At 39.3% G+C, this 25,068-nt stretch overlaps 1 protein-coding gene across 3 annotated transcripts in view; it reads right to left on the bottom strand.

The window, feature by feature from the left end:
* ADCY8 (adenylate cyclase 8) overlaps positions 1-25,068 on the bottom strand; it is a 245,726-nt gene that overhangs the window by 73,949 nt on the left and 146,709 nt on the right. For 2 of the 3 annotated variants that reach the window (XM_004602452.2, XM_055127686.1), the window contains exons 8-9: positions 15,877-16,074; positions 5,011-5,111 (exon numbers count right to left, since the gene is read on the bottom strand). In XM_004602452.2, coding sequence (XP_004602509.2) covers positions 5,011-5,111; positions 15,877-16,074 — 299 coding nt within the window. The remainder of the gene's footprint in view (positions 1-5,010; positions 5,112-15,876; positions 16,075-25,068) is intronic. The other variant, XM_055127687.1, reaches the window with a different exon arrangement.

The following is a 25,068-nucleotide window of genomic DNA, read 5'->3' as shown; positions in this document are numbered from 1 at the left end:
TTAATTTGATATAGTCCCATTTGTTTATTTTTGTTTCTATTTGCATGGCCAATGCAAGAGTCATTAATGATGTCTCCAGATTCAATGTTGTGAAGAGTTCTGCCTATTTTCCTCAATATGATTTAGTATAATTTATGAATTCAAGTATGACATGGGGGTCATTCACTCACTTTGAGTAGACTTTTTTTGGTGAGGTGTGGGATAAGAATCTGAGTTCATTTTTTTAAACATATTGCTACCAGGTTTTACAAACACCATAAGGATTGTGTGTGCATTTCTGTATGTACAATAAACTTTGATGCACTTTTTGAAAAAGATGCAGTTCAGGAAATTGATTATTCAATTTCAATCAGTTATTTCTTCATTGTTACACTTGCATACTTCATGAGAGTATTAAAATTGGGCCAAAGACATGGGTAAGGTGTTAGATTTATATCCTGCAAACACCCATCACTGCCTGGGGCCATTCCAGAGCACAGAAGCAGTCCTAGTCTCTAAGCATTGCAGGTTGTGTCCCAACTCTCTCCACTCCCGACTACCAACCCCCTTGAAATAAGTACTGAAATTACTGTTTTATACTTGTAGTACTGATTCACCAATATTTCCACCAGAGAGTCAAGATCTCTCCTGTCTCGGGATTTGTTCCCATTGGGAGTGATCTAATTTCCCGTTCTACTTAATTTTCTTCTCTCAGCATATGAGATCATTACATATATTTTTCCCCTTTCTAAATCACTTCACTTAGTATGAAATAGTCCAATCTTTTGTTCTTTTGGATGTGTGCCAGTCTTTATACTGTGAGGTAATATATCAGAGTTGTTTTGATCTGCATCTCCCTGATGATTAGTGATAAAGAGCATTGAAGAGTAACTGGTGTTGGCATGGATGTGGGGAGAAAGGGGCTCTCCTTCACTGCTGGTGGGAATTACGACTGGTTCAGCCCTTTTGGAAAAAAGTATGGGTGATTCTCAAAAAATTAGTAATTGAGTTCCCATTTGATCCAGCAATACCGCTCCTGAGAATATATCCTGGAGAGGCAAAAAAGTATAGTAAAAGTAACATCTGCATCTATATGTTCATTGCAGCACTGTTCACAATAGCCAGAATGTGAAAAAAACCTGAGTGCCAGAGAACAGATGACTGGTTAAAGAATTTTTGGTTCATCAACACAATGGAATACTATGCAGCTATTAGGAAAGATGAAGTTATAAAATTTGCATATATATGTATCAATATGGATCATGTTAAGTGAAATGAGTCAGAAAGAGAGGGACAGACATAGAAAGACTGCACTCATCTGTCGAATATAAAGTAACAGAATGGGAGACTAACACTCAAGAATATTAGAGATATTTTAAACAGGAGTTTACTCCACGGCTTGGAAGCTGGCCTCATATGCTGGGGGAAAAGGCGGCTCAGATAGAGAAGGGAACACCAAGTAAAGGGTGTTTGGAGGACCCGCTCAGGATGCTTGCCAAAAGTAGATTATAGACTGAGCACGATGGCCACTCAATATCTCTATTGCAAACCACAACACCCAAAAGGAGAGAGAGAACAAAAGGGAATGTCCTGTTACAGAGGTGGGGTGGGGTAGGGGGGACATGGTGGGGGTGATGGGAGGGATATTGGGATCATTGGTGGTAGAGAATGGGCACTGGTGGAGGCATGGGTACTTGATCACTGTATGACTGAAATGCAAGCACGAAAGTTTGTAAGTCTGTAACTATACCTCTCGGTGATTCACTAATAAAAAATTAAAAAAATAAAGAAATACTCCAATCTACTACAGCAAACTAAAAGTTTTCATCTTTTCTCATTGCTGAGTAATAATTCACTGTGTATACGTACAACTTATTTATCCATTTTTGTTAGTTATTTCTAGATCATGGTTATTATAAAATAATGGCACAGAGAATATATATGTGTATCATGTGTATATGTCCCAGGATATGAAAATGTGTTTCTTATCACTGATCATCAGGGAAATGCAAATTTAGACAATAATGAGGTATCACCTCATACTAGTGAATAGCATTGTGAAAATGTCTGGAAAAGAAGTCTGTTAGGAATGTGTTAAAAAAGGAATTCTTATTCACTTCTGGTGGGTGTATTACCTCATTCAGCCTCTTTACAAAAGAATTGTGAGTAATTTTTATTCTATTCACATAGTTTCTTCCAGATCTCTTCAAGTTTGGAGTGCATAATATCTTGACGGTTCCAGTTCTTTAAACCTCATTGTAGACCTCTGAACTCACTTTTTGTTGGAAAGAACAAACACTCTCTCGTTATTATTTGATTTTTTTTTCATTTTGGCACATGGTACTTCTCAGTAAATACACATTGGCTCTATGGGGGACTTTTCATCCCAGAATACATATTGTAACAGAGAGCTACTTGTTTATTTTCCATTCATCGTGCAAAGATGATGACATAACAGCAAACGCAGATCTATTGAAAGATTTCCCCTATTCACATGCTTCAGGAATTCGTGGGTCTTCACACACCTGTTGTTGCTGCAAAAATAATTTATGAAGCTTTTGAGTTTTCTGTGTTGTTTCTTACCAATGTGGAAATCCTGAAGGATTCAGAAATTGTCACATTTGCTGTCATCTTTCCAGATTATGTTTTCTTCTAAGAACCTTACTAATCCAGAAAAAGTCAAGCATTGTCATTCCCTGAGTGTTGGATCAACTGAAAATCTTTCCTTCAAGGAACAATGTTTGCTTTCCATCAAATATATGATGTTTGCAGTCTTCAGGAGTGATCCTATATTCCTTCATTCAGCAATGTGGACATTCAGAACTTCCTTTCTACCCCAAGGATTAATCCTAAATTCTTTAATATGGTAAGTGGGACACTGAACTTCTGTTCACTCCATTTTCTAACAACAGCTTCCAACCCATTCTTTACTGTGGATTCTCTGACTCAGTACTATGCAAACACAAGTTAGCGTACACCCCTGTGCCTTTGGCAACGGAGTTTTCTAAATTCGGAATGCTCTTCTGTTTTCCCCCCCTTCCTTTTCCAACTCAGCTCAAAATAACACCATTTCTGCAAACTTTATCTTAATCCCTTAATCAGAATGAATCACTTCAGCTGGAAGTGTCATTTTGGTACAAAGAATCATTTTGGTACAAAGCAGATAAAAAGGCAAAACTTACAAATTCTTTTTTAGGTTCAAATTCCAGTTCGGTTTCTACACAGACCTGTGTCCCTGGGTAAACTTCCTCTATGAAATTACAGTTGGGATGCTGTCTCACTTTTATCAAGGTGGTATGTCCAAAGGATTTAGTATTTTCTTGGCATGTGAATAAGTTCTCAGGATCTGTAGGCCATTATTAATGTATCTTTCTCCCACTGTTATGTTTTAGATGATGGGAAAAATATCATCATTTAAAATTGATGTCTTGCCAAATTATGTCATCTTCAGGGTTAGGATGATATATTCAATATATCAGACATCAAACAAATAGCCACTCATTATTTTTAACTATATGAAAGGGCTGGAGCTTCCAGCTATGGGGCAATCCTCCTGTATCTACTGCTCTTGGTTGTCAGCTGCATGTTGTTATTCTATACTCCACAAATGAGTGCAGTCCTTCTATGTCTGTCCCTCTCTTTCTTCTCATTTCACTTAGCATGATACTCTCCATGTTTATCCATTTATAAGCAAATTTCATGACTTCATCTCTCCTAAGAGCTGCATAGATTCAATAAAATTAAAAAAAAAAAAAGAAAAGAGAGGGCTGGAGCAATAGCACAGTGGGTAGGGCGTTTGCCTTGCACATAGCCAACCCAGTTTGATTCCTCTGTCCCTCTTAGAGAGCTCGGCAAGCTACCGAAAGTATCCTGCCCGTTCAGCAGAGCCTGGCAAGCTACCTGTGGCATATTCAATATGCCAAAACAGTAACAACAAGTCTCACAATGGAGACGTGACTGGTGCCCACTCAAGAAAATTGATGAGCAATAGAATGCCAGTGTTAACAGTGCTATATGAAAGGGAAAATTCACAGTAAATTATGTCTCCAGGAATTTACCTGGAAGAAGAAACTAGGCTGTCTTATAGCAGAGAGAGCAAGGAACATGACTAGAACATGGAATAAACTAGAACTATGTTCCGGTGCTGATTCTGACACCTCCACCTGATGTAAATCTGTATCTAAGAAAGCAGTAGATGGCAGACTATGAAGAGTTTCCTGTATTTGAATCCAGAAGGTAATGCTGAGGCCCTTCATTACATTATTCTAACCTCGTTTCTTTCCTCTTTCAGATGGAGGCAATACATTTGGTTGTAACAAGCAATATGAAACAAATTACTATTTGCATGCTCTGGGGGCAGACATGAGGGGGTGGGTTTGGGAAAATGGGCAACGGTGAAGAAAAGGTCACATAGGGGTTGGGGTTGGTTTTGGAACATCAAAAATCCTTAACTGTATTATGAACAAATTTGTAAACAATGGTGATTTAAAAAAACCCAGAAATTATGGAAACCAGATTTTTTTTAATGAGGGCAATAATAGTTCCTACCTCATAGGGTTGCTAAGAAGATTTCAAGTGTTATTGAATATACAGTAACTGGAGCCGTGATTGGCAACACATAGGTGTTTTCAGTGTTGGTAAACTGTCAATTTTTCTGACTAGGAAAGTTATGATGCTTTATCTATGAACAGCAAAGAGGCAATTACCAAATTTACAGGTAAGTGGGTAGTGACAGAAGCTCACTTACCTCACTTTGAATTAATGAATGCAGTATCAAACAAGAGGAAGTTCTGTTTTGATGAACTGTCTTATTAAATTTGAGGAAAACACTTGCCTTGACAGAGTAATGAAATTACTATTTAAAATCAGACAACCAAAAATTTTGGTATAAATCCTGGAATTCAAAATTATTTAAATTTTAAATAACACTGAGTAGTCGTTTAAAATTCTCATCCCTTGCAACAATCAATTAGTTGGCTCTCATTGAAGGACTATCATCCCTTTAACAAACACATTTTACACAATATTTACCTTGAAGAAGGAAGCAAACTTTGTATTGCTGTAATAAATAGAAGAACGATAAATGCACAGACCAGGTTTGACTTGAACACTTCATCCCTCATTTGCGAATACTGTAATTTAAAAACAAAATAAAAAAATAATAAATTATTTCACAACAGAATTGGGTTTCAGAAGATAAGTCTTACCAAACTTGGAGTGGGGGAATATATCAAAAGTGACAAGACAATGATATATAAATCTATTTTTTTAATTAAGAGGACTCCATAATTAATAAAGCTTCCTCAGAGCATCTGCTCTCTCTGTCCCACCAACTTAACAATTGAGAGCCGGGGAATGAGTACAATTCCTTCTACTGTAAAAGGAAATGGGGAGGGACTTTGCATGATGTTATCCAGTTCCCGGCTCCCTCTGAACTCATACCATCTCAAGATATCAGAAGAGGATGCATCCATCTAATGCCACATATAGGAATTATATGAACTTTATTCATGACTAAGCTTAAGTCATTTCAGTGTCTTGCTCCATTTTGTGTTAGGTTTTGGGGACACTAGAACATGGTGTGCTGGAGAATATTTCCACCTTCTTTCTGTCTCATAAAAACTAATGAAAATTAAGTTATTAGAAGATCAGACTTTAAAGTAGATTAAGAGATATCCAGGAAGTGTGGTTTCTGCATTTCACACAAAGGAAAACACGACTTATAGACTAATCTTCTTACTGTTGTTCTAATGGTTGCTTGAGGCAGCCCTGGGGAATGGTGATAAATTTATTTTCATTACCAGAGTACTCAGTAATTGTATTGTGCACATTTAAAAGTGTCACGAAGGTCACCACCAAATGTATACTTGCCTTAGTCCTATATAACTTCTTGAGTCTTCTTGGAGTCACTAAAATGAAGAGTAATCCAATTCTCTTTTGTATTAAGAGGAGGAAAAAGATTTTTAAAACTGAAAAGGACCTGAAAATTAGTCTAAACATAACCCTTCATTTTACCTTAACTTCAGAGATATGAAAGAACTTGTTTCAAATCACACTGAAGATAATTTTCCAGAAGAAAGGAAGTTAAGCCTGTTGTTCCTGACTTGAATTTCATAGTTACTTTAGAAACTAGCACAGTAAATAGAGCTCTGACTATGTTTCAAGCTCCACATCTACAATATCAAGAGACAGACACAGTCAAGTCTATGCACTAATAAAATTAGTTCAATTTGCTAATACTGTACTTAAAGTTTCATGTTTTTTTTTCTTTGCTGCATTCTTGGTGTCTGTTTGGTTTTATACTGAATTTATTATGCAGGATAAGTTCTTGGCTAAGATTTGAGAAGCTATGAAAGGGTATACACAATCTCTATCTGGGAACTCAATGGCAAAACACAGATCTTTCTGGTAGCGTGTTTGCACATTTATTGCAATTGTAGGGCAATGCTTTTCCTGAATTTTCTGAATTGAGGTCACTGTTTGCTAGCTGATATCCTGCTTGGAATCTGTAGAGGGAACCAGAATATGTACCTGAAGAATTACTAAAATCAGTCCTCACAGAAAATCCATGTTGCGAAGAATTAGCAAAAGTGCTATTTCAGAACAGAGCACATTCAGAAACCCACACACAACAGCTTGAAAATAAATGAGTCTGTTACGAAGCATTTAATTCAAAGAAAATATCTGAATTCTCTCTAACAACCCGACTGTGCAACATCTAATTATTCTTTGTTGGCTAATTTCGAAGCAGATGGGTTATATAGATTTGATAATGAGATCTTTGAAACAACAATGAAAAAAGCTTAGTTGTGCTTAATGCCTCTCACTCTGCACTATCTTTATCTTCTTATTATCAATATCTCCATCATAGTTTGGATTTGCAATGGATTACTGATTTCGGGAGTCCTTTCTTCAACGTCTTTGATAACCTCTATTATCCTCTATTTGGTAGAAGTTCATTTATTTAATCTGTGATAGAGACCCTACAGCTTTGAACATCTTCCACTTAACCAGTACATAACCAGCCTGAGACTTAACTTCTTTGCAAAGAAATTCCCTCTAATTTTTAGCCCCATCTTAACATGTTAAGATCCTTTCTAATAGATATTGAACATGAGTCTCTCTTTTACACATTGATTCTTTTTTTTCCATTGGCGACAAAAAATGTTTCAGTCATTAGCTTCCCAGATTAGCAATGCCTAAGGTTTATGTTTGTTATTTTCTTTAGATGGTAAGCAGGGAGGTATATATGTCTGCAGATATGACACAGTATTTCACTGTAAACAGTATCAATTTCTTTGAGTCATTAAAAATGAATAAGGGGAATTAATATAAAGCATAAGTTTGCCATGTTAAAACATTCTATTATTTTCATGTTGGAAATTCAGGTTTTGGAACAGTCACAGTTCAAAAAAAGGACTCATTTGTGAAAGGCCATAAAATAAACATAAAATATTTGACTTTAGAATGGAATACATAGTTATATTGCAAAGGAAGACAGGACTATGGGAAGAAAATTCAAAGTAGATAAATGCAGAAAAAGGCAGAACAATGTGAAGAAAAATCCAAATTGGTTCAGGACGTACGGGCGGTAAAAGAGGGTGGTGAGTCATTTTACTTCCTCTTGATTTGTGAAGGTCATAACACTCTGGTTCATTAAACTTGTGGCCCCAGGATTAGAAACTTCACATCTTACATGAAATTGCAACTCCAGCTAGCCTTGCTTATCTTAATTTTATCTTTGTGATGAGTATAGACTAACTTCGAGTTAAACTAACTGAATTTGAATTCTAGCTCCAACATTTACTTGCTATGGAATCCTATACAAATTTACTAAGCTTTGTGCGCTTGTTTTTAATCTAGAAAATAGGGATGAATACAGGAATTACATCTTAAATGTTGCTGCGAGGACAATGTATTGAATGAATGTAGTAAAAATGCTGAGAGTATATGAGAATCTAGTGAGTGCTTCTTACTATTAATCAAGTATACTTATTTTATTGCTATCTTTGTAAGTTTTTAAAGCCTACCTGAACAGACCTTTCAGAAATATGTTGTTTTAAAAATTCTGTATAAAAATTGTGTCTTATACTCAGTAGTCTCTAAGATTTTGTTGACTGAGGACCATGTTAAATCATTTTCTTTAAGAAAGCATTTAGAGTATAGTAGATGGTTTTTTGTTAAACCTTCCTTTAATCCTTTCCTTGTAAGGATGCTTCACCAATGAGAGAAATTCTAAGTTTCTTCAGAAAACTTTAGGAAAGGTTCCCTTGACAATGACCACAGGGCACTTATAAATCAGAGTCCTTCATCTGTAAGAAAAGTTAGAGCCATATAGATATAAATACTGAAGGTCAATTTGTCAAAGCCAGTTAAGTGGTTGTTGGCAAAGCTTAGACAATGACCACATTTATTGATTCCAGGGACAAATTTGCTCTATTGGACGACTGCTTGCGGACAGAAATTGCCTGAAGGCAGTACTTGAACTAAATAAAATGGTATTAATGCCAATTAAAAGGACATGACACTTGGAACAAAATAGAAATGTTTTATTTAAAGGCATAGACCAAAGTTTGGATTATCTTTATATTTATTTTTGGATTTTGGGCTATACCTGGCCCTGCTATACCCAGCAGTGTTCAGGTATTATGCTTAGATCTGTACTCAGGGATCACTCCTGGTGGTGCTCAGGGGATCATATGGTGTACCAGGGATCTAATCCGGGTCTATCACATGCAAGCTAAGTGCCCTAGCCACCTTATTTTTGTTCTGGCCCCAATTTGGTTTATTTTTATTTTTTCAGTCTGGGTTTTATTGATTTTCAAAATGTTCAAAATATAGTGCAACAAATTTGCATGATGGCTTGTTTGTAATAAATATAAGGTTTACCCTATGCTATATTTTTACATGTATGATGTCATTTAATTGTTGAAACACTTTGAAGAAGATTCTATTTTTCATATTCCTATATTGCAGTTGGTGAATGCACAGGGAGTATATCTTGCTATATTTTAATGATGTGGTTTTTAATACAAAAAGAGGAATGCAAATATTTGGTAGAATAAAAATGAAACATGATCTGGAAAAAGAAACATACCTTAATAGCTCATATGAATGAATTTAATAAACTAACACTACTTAATTTTTGTGATTGATGAATGGATCCTGCATAAAATGATGCAAAGATCTCCTTTCTTAGACTTGAAAAGGTGAGTCAAAACCAAAGAAGAAACAAAATACAGTGAATTTTATTTATATGCAACCAAAGAAAAACATTTTCAGATAACTAAAAATTACCTTGAAAGTGAGAAATTTTTACTTAATTAGGCTTTGGATTTCCTTCTAAGGAAGCAGGTTAGGAAGACCTTGCTTTACTTGTTCATGTCTGGGGATATTGGTCATGCTTTTTCTTGAAAGGTATATTTAGAAATGAAATCATAACCATTAGGAACCAACAATTCTTAGAAATGTCACAGTAAAATTATGGAACTCAAGTCTGACGTAATGAACAAAAGCCCTTCCTAGATACTTCATGTACAATGGGTAACATGCAGAGGTGATAGAGTTTGCAGTTTTCTATGTTGTAGTGCCTGAGACATAGCTGGAAAACATTTCTCTGTGTACTAGAGAAAAGTCAGCCCGCTCACCTAAGTTCTCCAGCTTGACTCTGGGCTACACTTAAAAGGATTAAATTCTTACATCTCTACAAGATATACATCGTGTTTCTCACCAAACAATTATCCAATTAATTGTCCAAGCTACAACCATATTCTGTCCTATTTTTATGCGTTTTATAAGATAAATATTTGATAGGTGGAATCGATTTATTTTACTCCTTAGCACAATTCTTACTGATGCTGATTTTATTCTGTAAAATCTTTGGTAACAAGTCTTTAACTTTTAACTGAATATTTCCAGGGAAGGGGGAAATCAGCTCCTCATTTGAAAGCCCATTCTATCTTTGTATAAATTTATTATAAGAAAAATCATTTTCTGACCCATCTTCTACTAATTAAAATAAATACATTTGTTAATTTTAGAAGAATCTCAACAAGGTGATTTGCTTATTTTGCATGAAAAAAATAAAGGAATTTAATCTTTGTTCTATTGTTAAGTTCAAGTATTGTATGGCATAGCAATAGCAAGAGCATCATTACATTAGGCAATTTGGGTGAAAGGTGTAATTATAATAAAAGCAAGGAGGCTAATTTTCAGCAATTACATAATATTTATCTAACATGAGGGACTTGCTTCAATCTGTATTCTACTTTGGAATATGGAACCTGATGAAATCACTGCAATAACAAAATTTGTAATAATGAAATAACGAACACTTGTTTGGATAGGAGTTTACATATTAGTGAGCCCTTTGTAGGTTCTGAAGGTCTGGGAAAGAGATTTGACCAGGAACACAATTGTAATTAATTGCCTTTGCCCATCTTAATCTTCATTCAGATTCTTTCCCTAGAAGAAAAAGAGTCCAGATGCTAAAAAACATCATCTTTTTGTGAGTTTCTGTAAAAAGAATACTCACAAACTGATGATTTGTGAATAGTATGACAAAAGAAGGTGATGGTGAAGTTGTACAAATAAGACAAATGTGCACATGCATAATTAAGACATATGCAAATCATAATGAAACCAAAAGCCACAGAGAGAAACATGCAAAAAAAGACCGTGACCTCAATAACAATTAAAAGATTAAGATGACAGGGACATGCTTTTGTTTCTTATCAATCCATCAGATTTTTAAAAGTATAAGCATAATACTTGAGGCCATTTAAAAAGCAAACTTTATAAAATGAGCTTTCTCTTTTATATCAATTATATTCACTTACAATATATATCACTTATATTCACTTCAGGTCATTTTACCCAGAAATAACTAAGAACAGCTGCATGATTTAACTATGACAATGGTAGATGAAATGTAGCATATAATTTATAATAGTTAAAAACACATAAAAAAGCCAAAATGTGTAATGTGTAATGGAAGAGTATGCACTTACACATATATGTCTAGCTTAATAATTTCCTAGAAAAATCCAAATAAAGAATATTTGATACCGTGTTACAAAGAATAATGGACAAAATTGTCCTATTTTAATTTAAAAAGTCACAGATAGATACATAGAATCATATTTAGGAAAGGGAAATCTAGTATGGCAGATTCCAAAACATTAAGAGCATTATTCTGGCTTGTAAGGTCATAAGAAATTTCACTTTCTTTTCTGCATGAATTTTCCTAAGTGAAGTGTTTTTATCTCTTCAACAGAAAAACATATATGAAGAAAGAAGTTATCTCCTGTGATCTTTTTCTTTTCAATATATAGCACCTATCCCACCCCCAGCGTCAACCTCCCTCCCACATCTGCTCTCCCCAGTCTGCCTGTGAGCTAAAGCACTTGACCTTGCTGTCCTATTTCCCGTGTTTCTTTGTGGTAATTCTGCCTGTTTTTAAACTATTTTTGTTTGCATCTGAGTTGTATAAGCTCCCTTAGAAAATTTTAACTGTAGATTAAAGATAGAAGAGAATTCTTCTTGACATATGGCAGGTACTGGGTGAAGCCTTTGGTATCCTATGTGGACCGAGCACTTCTTACCCCATCCATGGAACTGAGAGATTTCATGGCTTTTGGGGATGTGCACATTCTGAGAACCGTCCTTTTTAACCTGTCTATGAGCCAGGCTAAAGCCTCGGCCTTTATAGGGTGCCTTTAGAGAGTGAAAGGAGGAACTACTACTAACCACACTGGTGCCATCCAAGACAAACCAGGACATAGGGTCCCTGTGGGTGTAAGGAATTGAGAGGTGCTGTGGCACCATCTTCTGAAAGACTCTGGGACCGGCCCATTGTTCTTGTCTCATGGGCGAGGAGGTCAAGAATCAGAGATAGGGAGACATTTTGCCTAAACCAGTATCTTCCATGAGTTAGAAACACATTTTTCTCAGTGTTTAACTGATTATTACACGCATGTGTGTCCATATGTACCTGTGCACCTGTGTGTTCCACAGTGACTGACATGGCAGGAAATGAGCAGGATTTAAAGTTGGCTCCTCACAAGGAAAGCCTCTCCAACAAGTGGTGCTGGAAAAAAGGGGCAGCTACGTGTAATAAAAATGAACCCAGACCTTTTTCTAATGCCATGCACAAAAGTCAGATCAAAATGGAGTGAAGACCTCACTATAAGATATGAATCCATAAGGCACATGGAAGAAAATGTAGGTAAAAGCCTCCGTAACATTGAAGCTCAAGGCATCTTCAAAGATGGAACACCACTGACCAAGCAAGTGCAAACAAAGATAAACAAATAGGACTACATGAAATTAAGAAGCTTCTGCACCTCAAAAGAAACAGTGTCTAAGTTACAAAGATATCCCATGGAATTGGAAAATTATTTACCCAATATCCGTCTGACAAAGGGTTAATATCACATAGCATGAGACTAACACCTAGGGACAGTAGCGACAAGAGTCAGCAGGATCGCTCTATGTTTGGAAGCCTGCTTCACGTACTGGCGGAGAAAGCAGCTGGGATGGAGAAGGGACCACTAAGTCAATGATGGTTGGAGGGATTGCTGGGGATGGGAGATGTGTGCTGAAAGTAGACTAAGGACCAACATGATGGTCTCTCAGTATCTGTATTCCCTGATTTATGTATCGTTTGATTCTGAAGCACAATAAATCCTTTTGTCCCACAAGAAATTTTCAAAGGTGAATTGTTGCCATTTTTCCTTACAGAAAACGTGCTTTTATGCTCTATACCTGCTCCTGAGAAACTTGGGGTAGACTAAAAAGGAAAAAAAGACTTTGGAATTGTAAATAAAATAGGTAGTCCAACAGTTATAAATTATACAATATCCTCTCCCCTTTTCAAAACACATACACACAAACACATATGTGTCTAAAGTCTGAATCAATTTATTTTATGCTTCATGGACCTTAATCCCTAGAGATCTTTTTAGGGAGCATTGCAATTGCTTTTGCTGGGCACTAGGGGGCAATGTCAATCCAAGGCCACTTCATTCTTTGCTGAGCTTTTGCGTGTGTGTGTGTGTGTGTGTGTGTGTGTGTGTGTGTGTGTATGTGCGCGCCCGCATCTTTTTTATTTTTTTAAATAAAAAGACAGCATTCAACTAGTGAGTCTAGCTAGAAAAGCTCTAAGTTTTGACTTCTTGGAGTGATTTTTTCTTTCTTATTTTTTAACCAATATCAGGTTTCTTTACTCTTGTCTGCCGAGTAGATTTTTTTCCTGTTCTCCCTTTCATCTTAAAATCACATATTGACTGATTTTTTTTGTCTTGCTCTTTTGAAACTGGGGCTTCTTGTGGCTGATTGTAGCTTGGAATCAATGAACTATGACAGTCTGATTTTGATATATATGACCTTCATTATACTTTCAGAGGTTCAGGCTTCTTTTTTGTGAGCAGGTCAGTACTATTTCTCCGAGAGTTCAGCCACAATACAGAGGCCTAGAGCAAATGCACATAGACTATGTGATACCAAACTTTAAATCGTTGTTTCAAAAGTTCTTTTTAAAATATTATTAATAGGGGCTGGAGCCATAGTACAGCAGGTAGGGCATTTGTTTGCCTTGCATGCGACTGACCTGGGTAATTCCTGAGTGCATGAGCCAGGATTAACACCTGTGCATTGCCAGGTGTGACCCAAAAAGCAAAATATAATATATATTACTAATTGTATAGGATCCCATTTCTCTTCTAAATTCCATCTCATGCCTCCTACCTCATCCAATATTTAAAGAGGAGATTAAGATGACCCAGGACTGGCTTCACACCAGACCCAATCTCTGCAGTGATTAGGCACGGGTAATTGGACTCATAATGGACTTGGCTCTAAATCCATCTAACTATAGATTGAGTTTGGGTAAGGCTTGTAACCATTTCTCATTATGTCTATTTCATCAAATATAAAATGCGACTGCTAATAAATAATATCCATGTCACACCATTATTTTTGGTTTGTCTGAAGAATGTAGATAAGTGCCTTGTAAATATCCAATAATTCATTGTTACATATTATGCTCTGCTAGCAATAGCAGAGCTCTTCCACAGGGTGTCAGAGCAAGAGTCAGTGAGGAATACCTGTGACACTAAGGGAATCACCTTTTTTGAATATGTCCCATTGTCCCGACTCATATGGGAACCCATATAATGTAGAGAATACTAGACAGAGCAAGTCTGGAAAAATCCCAAAAGATTCCTTCAAATAGAGATAGCACAGCGGGTAGGGCGTTTGCCTTGCACGCGGCAGACCCGGGTTCAAATCCCAGCATCCCATATGGTCCCCTGAGCACGGCCAGGGGTAATTCCTGAGTGCAGAGCCAGGAGTAACCCCTTCGCCAGGTGTGACTCAAAAAGAAAAAAAAAAAAGCACCTCTCTTGGTCACAGACCTCAAACACATTTGTCTCCAGATCCCTTCCTATTTTCATCAAGGTGCCACAGATAATGAAATTTGGACACCATTAAATAAAAAAAAAAAAACACTAGAAATTATCTACAGACAGCAGGAGTTAGGTCATTTGCATGTCAATTATATCTTTGACAAGAATGAAGAAAAGAGTTTTATAGACCTCTGCACACAGTTATTTACATGGACTACTTGAGAAAATTTTTGGCAGGCCCATTTTGTTCTTCCTGGTTTCTTCAATATAACAAAGGAAAAAAGATTTCATTTGGACCTTAAGCCCTTAATTATATTAAGAATTTTTAAATGTCCACCTGCTATTAGAGAGGAGTTTTTAGTCAGGCAAAATGCCTGTTCTCTTTTCGTTTTGTTGCTGCATACACAGGACACATATCAAATTGTGAACTGCATGTGATGATATTGATTGTGGAGTTTGTGACCTCTGGGAAATTATTAAAGAAATTATTTGGGGATGGTGCATATGCACACAAGTATGAATTCCCAAACCAAAGTAAGCAGTATTTCTCAGGCAGCTGAGCAAACTCACAACACAAAAACTTGTTCACTGGAGCTTTGCAGAACATTGGATCAAACTCCTAGAATTTGCTTGCAAATTCCCTGCTGTTCTTGCCTGAAGCTCCTGCAGATGCCAAGTGCCTCCTGTGTTCATTCAAGGAAGGTCTGTTAGTTTCCATAAGTGCAAAGGAGTCGCTGAGTTAAGCAGAGACAATATGCACCTCTCTGCAAGCCTTTACAGTTGAACCTTGGGGTGGGAGAGGGGCACTGAAAAAGGTGTCATAAATATGAGGCTTGTCATTTTTGAGACATTTAACCTAATCATGGCTCATAACCTAATCATGGGTTATAATAAACTCTGTGGGAAGCATGTCCATTATCTTCATCACACAGAATAGAACTCATGCTGACAGGGGTTACATTTTCAGAAGGTCACATGGAAGTGGAATGACAGAGCTCTCAATCCAATCCATCTCCCTTCTACTAAGCCTGTATCGATAGGGGACTCTCTGAGCCAAGTTGCATCTGGGCAAATGGGAAGCAGGACTCTAAAACCCGAGAATGGGTTTATCACTAGCAGTCAAATTCTTGAGTGTCTTCATCTAGTAGGCTAGAAAGGTTGCATCTTTGCACATTTACCTGAATGCAAAAGCAAGTGGGTGCTAGTATCACTTGGGTTAATAATCTCAAAGGGGAAGAAATTTCTTTGAAATCTACTCTGTTAAAGCTCCTTGTTCTTTTTGTCTTTTCCTTAAAGAACAAAGAAGAGACTCAGTATCTCCTTTCATGACTTCCAGTCTAATTAGGATCTTCGGAGAATAAAGGAAGGACAAAACCAAAGCAAATAACCAACCAACCAACATAAAACACAGCCCCTGGGCTCTCTTCCTAGATCCATGAATATTTATCATAGTTGACTTCAGGAAAAGAGCCACTACGAGACCCAGCTCTACCTTGTGCTCCAGGCTGGAGTCTTTAAACATCAGTGAGAATGGCTTGATATGCTCTCTTCTCAATTTATCGCCACTCCGCAAGTCGATGGTATGTTCTATTCTCTTGTTAATTTCCTCAGGCCCAGACTGGACATGCAAAGCTTGTGCAAGATGGTTTGGAAGTAGATTTATTGAATTTCTTGTTAGGGCAGCCAGAGTCTAGGGGGAAAGCACATGCAAACACAATAAACCTGCTAGTCCCTATTGGATTAAAACAAAATGCAATGTTTTTAGATCAGGTCTCATTGCAAACAATAATAGCATTTCATGCAGTTGTATTCAGTGAAACCTATAGAAGTTGATAAGTTAGCATTTGTTTCAGAGAAACACAACCTGAAAAAAATACCACATTGGGAGGGACACTTCCCTTTCCTCTATGTAGGTGCACTGAATTCCTTTGGTCTTCGGTTCAGGTATTTGGAGTGCTACCCACTTGGAAATGTTAATCAAGACCCTTTATCTTAACCAGGCACACCTCTGGTAAGAGAAAGAGAATTGATACAAAAGAACAAAAAAAAAACCCAAACAACATAAAATATATTTGAAAGCCCACGAAAATGATCGTCTCCAATTTCACATTTCATTTTGGTGTGGTTTTTCTTTGGGGATGGAGAGACTCGGGGTTCCAAAAATGGCTTGCATTTTTCTCTTTTTGCATTCTCACAAATAGCCAGTCAAATGTACCAGAATCTGTTCCTTATATTTGAAAAAGATGTGTAAGTTTTTATGCTTCACACTATGTTTTTCCCATAGATCATCACATATCTATATCTCCATATAGATATGTGTGTTTATTTTTTTTAGGCAAAAAACAAAATGCAAGCAGTTGTAGCCTTCATTATTTTGCAAGGTGAGACAGAGAAGATGGGAAAATGCCCAACCAACATAATTAGTCATTGGTATTGCTCCTTGGATGCAGAAATACCACTCGCTTATGAAGACACTCCAGATTTGACTGGAGATATCTATCTCTTGATGATTTGGCTGCAAGTTTCCGGTTCAATTTGCTAGATCTCATCAGACATAGTGATCACTCACAACTCCAATTCATAACAACTTTTTTTGACAAAAAATAGTGATTGTAGATTAAGGAACATAGGCACAAGGAACAGCAACCTCCGATTGCAAGAGATTTCCTTGAGAAGAGTGGTAAGATGCAGGACATCTACAGAGTGAAGAAATGAAAACACCTTGATTCTGCACATTCTCTAAGTCTGCTTCTCTGTCTCAAAGGTTGGCCATTCTTAGAGCATAGGCTGCAGTGAGATACAATGGAAGAACCATCCAATGGTCGCCAGGCAGAGCTGAGACCATTTTAGAGGTCCTCCTGCTCAAATTGTTTTTATGTTAATGAGCCTCAGAGAAACATGCTCAAGAGCCAGCCTCTCACCTGCAGCTGTGTCAGTTCTTCTTTTTTTTTTTTTTTTTTTTTTTTTTTTTTTTTTTTTTTTTTTTTATAGTTTATTTTTAATTAGTGAGTCAACGTGAGGGTACAGTTACAGATTTATACATTTTTGTGCTCATGTTTCTCCCTTACAAAGTTTGATAACCCATCCCTTCACTAGTGCCCATTCTCCACCACCAGTAAACCCAACATCCCACCCCCCCTTCCCAGTCCCGTCTCCCCCCACCCCACACTGCCACTATGGCAGGGTATTCCCTTTTGTTCTCTCTCTCTGATTAGGTGTTGTGGTTTGCAATAAAGGTGTTGAGTGGCCATTGCGTTCAGTCTCTAGTCTATATTTGGCCCGCATCATCTTTCCCCCACATGACCAACAACCACATTTTACTTGCTGTTCCCTTCTCTGAGTTGCCCAGGATGAGAGAACAGCCTCCAAGCCATGGTGACAACCTCCTGGTACTTATTTCTACTATTCTTGGGTGTTCGTCTTATAGTCTATTATTCTATATTCCACAGATGAGTGCAATCTTTCTATGTCTGTCTCTCTCTTTCTGACTCATTTCACTTAGCATGATACTTTCCATGTAGATCCACTTATATGCAAACGTCATGACCTCATTTTTTCTAACAGCTGCATAGTATTCCATTGTATATATGTACCAGAGTTTCTTCAACCACTCATCTGTTCTAGGGCACTCGGGTTTTTTCCAGATTCTGCCTATTGTAAACAGTGCTGCGGTGAACATATAAGTGCATATGTCACTTCGACTATACTTTTTGGCTTTTCTGGGATATATTCCCAGCAGTGGTATTGCTGGGTCAAATGGGAGCTCAACCTCAAGTTTTTTGAGAATTGTCCATACTGTTTTCCAAAAGGGCTGAACTAGCCGGCATTCCCACCAGCAGTGTAGAAGGGTCCCTTTCTCCCCACATCCTCTCCAACAGCGGTTGCTTTTGTTCTTTTGGATGTGTGCTAGCCTCTGTGGTGTGAGGTGGTATCTCAAAGTTGTTTTGATCTGCATCTCTCTGATGATTAGTGATGTAGAGCACTTTTTCATGTGTCTTTTGGCCATTCGTATCTCTTCCTTGGTAAAGTTTCTGTTCATTTCTTCGCCCCATTTTTTGATGGGGTTGGATGTTTTCTTCTTGTAGAGTTCAACCAGTGCTTTATATACCCTTGATATCAACCCCTTATCTGATGTGTATTGTGTAAATATCCTTTCCCATTCTGTAGATAGTCTTTGTATTCTGGTCGCTGTTTCTTTTGCTGTGCAGAAGCTTTTTAGTTTAATGTAGTCCCATTTGTTGATCTCTGTTTTTACTAGATTGCTTAGTTCCGTGTCATCTTTGAAGATACCTTTATCTTCAATATCCTGGAGGGTTTTGCCTACCTTGTCTTCAATGTACCTTATGGTTTGTGGTCTGATGTTGAGGTCTTTAATCCATTTTGATCTGACTTTTGTGCATGGTGACAGATCGAGTTCTAAGCCCATTTTTTTGCATGTGGTTGTCCAGTTGTGCCAGCACCATTTGTTAAAGAGACTTTCCTTGCTCCACTTCACATCTCTTGCACCTTTATCAAAGATTAGATGATCATAACTTTGAGGTTGTGTGTGGGGATATTCCACCCTGTTCCATTGGTCTGCAGTTCTGCTTTTGTTCCAGTACCATGCTGTTTTAATTGTTACCGCTTTGTAGTAGAGTTTAAGGTTGGGAAGGGTGATGCCTCCCATCATCTTTTTCCCAAGAATTGTTTTAGCTATCCGTGGGCGTTTATTGTTCCATATAAATTTCAGGATTGCTTGCTCCGCTTCTTTGAAGAATGCCATGGGTATCCCCATAGGGATCGCGTTAAATCTGTATAATGCTTTGGGGAGTATTGCCATTTTGACAATGTTGATTCTCCCTATCCATGAGCAGGGGATATTTTTCCATTTCCTCATGTCCTCTTTTATTTCATGAAGTAGCGTTTTATAGTTTTCTTTGTAGAGGTCCTTTACTTCTTTAGTTAAGCTGATTCCAAGGTATTTGATTTTCTTGGGCACAATTGTGAATGGGATTGCTTTTTTCATGTCCCTTTCCTCTGTCTCATTGTTTGCATATAGGAAGGCCATGGATTTTTGGGTATTGATTTTATAGCCTGCGACTTTACTGTATAGGTCAATTGTTTCTAAGAGTTTCTTACTAGAGCTTTTAGGTTTCTCTAGGTATAGTATCATATCGTCTGCGAATAGTGAGAGCTTGATTTCTTCCTTTCCAATCTGAATCCCCTTAATATCTTTTTCTTGCCTGATGGCTATTGCTAATACTTCCAGTACTATATTAAAGAGAAGTGGTGAGAGTGGACATCCTTGTCTTGTCCCCGATCTCAGAGGAAAAGCCCTTAGTTTTTCTCCATTGATGATAATGCTCGCCATAGGTTCATGGTAGATGGCTTTGACTATCTTGAGAAAAGTTCCTCCAAAACCCATTTTGGTGAGAGTTTTTATCATGAATGGGTGTTGGATCTTGTCAAATGCTTTTTCTGCATCTATGGATATGATCATATGGTTTTTATCTTTACTTTTGTTGATGTGATGGATTATGTTGATTGATTTCCGAATGTTAAACCAACCTTGCATCCCTGGGATGAATCCCACTTGGTCATGGTGTATGATCTTTTTGATGAGTTGTTGGATTCTATTTGCTAGTATTTTGTTGAGAATCTTCGCATCGGTATTCATCAAGGATATTGGTCTATAGTTTTCTTTGTTAGTGGTGTCTTTGTTTGCTTTTGGTATTAGGGAGATATGTGCCTCATAGAAACTGTTTGGAAGGGTTCCTGTCTTTTCGATTTCCTGGAAAAGCTTAAGGAGAACTGGCAACAAGTCTTCTTTGAATGTTTGGAAGAATTCGCCAGTGAATCCGTCTGGACCTGGGCTTTTGTTTTTGGGGAGACTTTTGATTACCGTTTCGATTTCCTTGATATTTATGGGCCTATTCAGGTATTTCACGTCTTCTTGGCTCAGTCTTGGGAGGTTGTAGGAGTCAAGGAATTCATCCATTTCTTTTAGGTTCTCTTGTTTTGTGGCATACAGACTTTCAAAGTAGTCTCTGATGATCCTTTGAATCTCCTTGGTTTCTGTTGTGATGTCCCCCTTTTCATTTCTGATTCGGTTTATTAGGGTTTTCTCTCTTTCTTTCTTTGTGAGTCTTGCTAGCGGTTTATCAATCTTGTTTATTTTCTCGAAGAACCAGCTCTTTGTTTCATTGATCTTATGGATTGTTTTTCGGGTTTCCATATCGTTAATTTCTGCTCTAAGTTTTATTATTTCTTTCCTTCGATCTGGTTTGGGTTCCTTTTGCTGGTCCTCTTCTAAGATCTTGAGCTGCGAAGTCAAACTATCTATATAGGCCCTTTCTTCCTTTCTGAGGAAGGCTTGCAGAGCTATAAATTTTCCCCTTAACACAGCTTTAGCTGCGTCCCATAGGTTCTGGTAGCTTGTGTCTTCATTCTCATTTGTTTCGAGGTATCTCTTAATTTCTTTCTTGATTTCCTCCGTGACCCACTCATTGTTCAATAGTGAGTTGTTTAATTTCCAAGTGTTTGATTTGGTTCTCCGAGTCTGTGCATGATTAACTTCCATCTTCAGTGCATCATGGTCTGAAAAGATAGTTGATACAATTTCTATCTTTCCAATTCTATTAAGGAATAACTTGTGGCCCAGAACATGGTCTATTTTGGAAAATGTTCCATGTGCACTGGAAAAGAATGTGTATTCTTTCTTTTGGGGGTATATAGCCCTGTATAGGTCTATTAGCCCTGTCTCCTCCATTTCTTCCTTCAGGGCCATCGTTTCCTTGCTGAGTGTTGTTCTTGTCGATCTATCCAGAGGTGATAAGGCAGTGTTGAAATCTCCAACTACTATCGTGGTGCTAGTTATGTCCTCCTTAAATTCTGTTAGGAGTTCTTTTAAGTATTTCGCTGGTCGTTCATTAGGTGCGTATACATTTAGGAGTGTGATTTCTTCCTGTTGCACATATCCCTTGATGAATATAAAATGACCTTTGCTGTCCCTTCTGATCTTTTTCAGCCTGAAATCAATGCTATCGGATACTAGTATGGCCACCCCTGCTTTTTTTTTGAGGGGGCTGTTTGCTTGCAGGATTGTTTTCCATCCTTTGATTTTTAGTCTGTGTTTGTTCCGGCTATTCAGATGTGTTTCTTGTAGGCAGCAGAAGGTTGGGTTTAGTTTCCGAATCCATTTTGCCACTCTATGCCTCTTGATTGGTGCATTTAGCCCGTTAACATTAAGAGAGATTATTGTCATTGGATTTTGTGCCATTTTTCTGTAGGGTTTGTTGTTCTTATAGGTCTTTTTCCTTGTCTTATAGTAGCCCTTTGAGTCCTTCTTTTAAATTTGGTCTTGAGTCTATGAAGTTCCTGAGCTGTTGCTTGTCCATGAAATAATGTATGGTTCCTTCAAGTTTAACTGAGAGTTTAGCCGGGTAGAGTATTCTTGGTGAGGCATTCATTTCATGAAGTTTTTTCACTATATCCCACCATTGTCTTCGGGCTTGGAGGGTTTCTTCTGATAGGTCTGCTGTGAATCTAAGGGGTGCACCTTTGTATATGATCTCCTTCTTTGATCTTGCTGCTTGCAGTATTGTGTCTCTATCCACGGCATCCATCATTCTGACTATGATATGCCTTGGGGATTTTCTATTTGGGTCCCTTTTAGCTGGCACCCTTCGGACTCCTTGTATCTGGATGTCCACATTCTCTAGCTCTGGGAATTTTTTAGCAATGATGTCTTTAATGGTGTTTTTTTCATTGGGATTGGTTCCGTGTGGTTCCGGCACTCCCATGATTCTTATGTTGTTTCTCCTGAGGTCGTCCCCTAGGACTCTAACTCGCTCTAGAGCCATTTTGAGGTCTTTTGCCATTATTTGCTGTTGTCTATATGCTTTGTGCAGCTCATCTTCAAGCTCACTGATTCTGTCTTCGGCTGTAGTCATTCTACTATTGAGGGCTCCTACGGAGTTTTTCATTTCATCTACTGATTCTTTTAGTTGTGTGACTTCTGTTCGTAGCTTTGAAATTTCTGCTCTCATTTCTTCCTGGATTATCTTGGTGGAGCGTTCCAACGCAGCATCCATATCCTCCCTTAATTTATTGGATGTTCGTTCCATAGTTGTGTTGAGTTCATGAATCATCCTCACAATTTCCTCTCTGAATTCTCTATCTGAGAGGAGGGTGTATTTCTGGGAGGTCGCTGCTGAGGTTAGTGAGATATTTTCTTGGCTCTCTCCTACTGGTGGGGATTTTCTCAGTTTCTTCATGTTGTTATGGGCTTTACTATCTGGAGCTCTCGTTAACTTGGGAGGAACCTCGACTAAAAATTTTTGGTTATGCTCTTTTGACAAAGTACTTTTCTTTGCAAGTTGATGTGTTCATTGACAGTTTTTGTGAAGTTAGGATAGGCTAGGTTAGTTGAGTATCAACATATAGTAACTAAGATAATGCGGGAGTTCTTCGGAGAAATGGGTTCAATCAATTGTAGCCAAAGGACAATGTGTGGAATGGCAGGAAAAATATCTGCGGCCGCGTTAGCGGCCGCCGCTCCGGAAACAGGCCACGCCCACTTTTAAGGCCACGCCCCCAAATGACAGGACACGCCCCTAACCTGTTCACGGGAGGGCGGGATCAGGCGCGGTGGGCGAATGACTGGGACCTGCCCGGCGGGGAGGGGGTGCTCCGAGCTGTCCCGCTGCCGCGGGCGGGCACGGGACGCGGGGGGCGCTTTTCCAGGTGGCACAGGGTCTCCAAGGGGAAGAGCCAATATACCTGTCGGACACGGGAGGGCGGGATCAGGCGCGGTGGGCGAATGACTGGGACCTGCCCGGCGGGGAGGGGGTGCTCCGAGCTGTCCCGCTGCCGCGGGCGGGCACGGGACGCGGGGGGCGCTTTTCCAGGTGGCACAGGGTCTCCAAGGGGAAGAGCCAATATACCTGTCGGACACGGGAGGGCGGGATCAGGCGCGGTGGGCGAATGACTGGGACCTGCCCGGCGGGGAGGGGGTGCTCCGAGCTGTCCCGCTGCCGCGGGCGGGCACGGGACGCGGGGGGCGCTTTTCCAGGTGGCACAGGGTCTCCAAGGGGAAGAGCCAATATACCTGTCGGACACGGGAGGGCGGGATCAGGCGCGGTGGGCGAATGACTGGGACCTGCCCGGCGGGGAGGGGGTGCTCCGAGCTGTCCCGCTGCCGCGGGCGGGCACGGGACGCGGGGGGCGCTTTTCCAGGTGGCACAGGGTCTCCAAGGGGAAGAGCCAATATACCTGTCGGACACGGGAGGGCGGGATCAGGCGCGGTGGGCGAATGACTGGGACCTGCCCGGCGGGGAGGGGGTGCTCCGAGCTGTCCCGCTGCCGCGGGCGGGCACGGGACGCGGGGGGCGCTTTTCCAGGTGGCACAGGGTCTCCAAGGGGAAGAGCCAATATACCTGTCGGACACGGGAGGGCGGGATCAGGCGCGGTGGGCGAATGACTGGGACCTGCCCGGCGGGGAGGGGGTGCTCCGAGCTGTCCCGCTGCCGCGGGCGGGCACGGGACGCGGGGGGCGCTTTTCCAGGTGGCACAGGGTCTCCAAGGGGAAGAGCCAATATACCTGTCGGACACGGGAGGGCGGGATCAGGCGCGGTGGGCGAATGACTGGGACCTGCCCGGCGGGGAGGGGGTGCTCCGAGCTGTCCCGCTGCCACGGGCGGGCACGGGACGCGGGGGCTGTGTCAGTTCTTCTGACTTTAGAGTCAAAGCCAGAGAATGGGGCTTTGATCTCAAGGAGACTTCTAGTCGATTCCATAGGCATTTTTCTTACGGTATTGTTAGATTGTTCATTTTAATTTTCATGGGATAGCTGATGTGACCTATATTTAATATCTCTAAGAAATCTATAGAGGGTTTTATTCCTGGTGAGTTGTACTAAAATCTTTTTCTCCAGACTCAGGATAAAGGATGAAGCTGTGTGTGGTCACATGAGAAAGCCAGTACATACACCTAGGGCACTGAAGCAGTTAATTTCATCTCTGAGTATCAAGAAGGCTACCACAGAGAAAAAGATAGATGTTAGGAGGAGATAGGGCAGCGTGAGAAGTGATGATAGAGTCTGGAGTGGAAAAAAGGAAGCAGTGATCAGTGTTCTGGAAAATTAAGCAGTAGGATCCATGCAAAGCCAGAGGATTTGTGCTGCTGGTATTAAATGGTCAGAGGGCAGCATTTCTAAAGGCGAAGGAGGTTGGACTGCCACTTGCTCAGGCTCTGTCACTGGTTTCTTGGACAGACATTCTTTTCACAGTTTGGAAAATGATATTTAGTTTTCTATTTGGAGATGGAAGTATAAAAGAAGCTCAAGCTACCTCCACTGGGCATACATTCTGACATAGCAATGTCAAGTGCTCTCCTGAAAGGTATTATTAGAAGCTGAGGTTTCAATATTTGTATAATTCCACAGGTATGAGGATATATGGATATCTGTGCAAATCCACACAGGTGGATACCTGTGTAATTCACCATTTAAGATAATTCTATGTAATTCATGGTTAAATCTTCCTAGCTCTATTTAAAATTTGTATTTTCTTACAGTTTCCTTCTATAAATTAAGTTCATTTTTTGACTCTACCAGAACTTCAAGCCATAAGTAACTCTTAGATCTTTGATTTTCATAGCAACAATGACCTCAACCACAGCTCTCCAATATAACCATTAGTCTATC

This window comes from Sorex araneus, chromosome 2 (genome assembly GCF_027595985.1).
Source record: "Sorex araneus isolate mSorAra2 chromosome 2, mSorAra2.pri, whole genome shotgun sequence".
NCBI lineage: Eukaryota > Metazoa > Chordata > Mammalia > Eulipotyphla > Soricidae > Sorex > Sorex araneus.
This window is presented reverse-complemented; position numbering and strand designations above follow the sequence as displayed.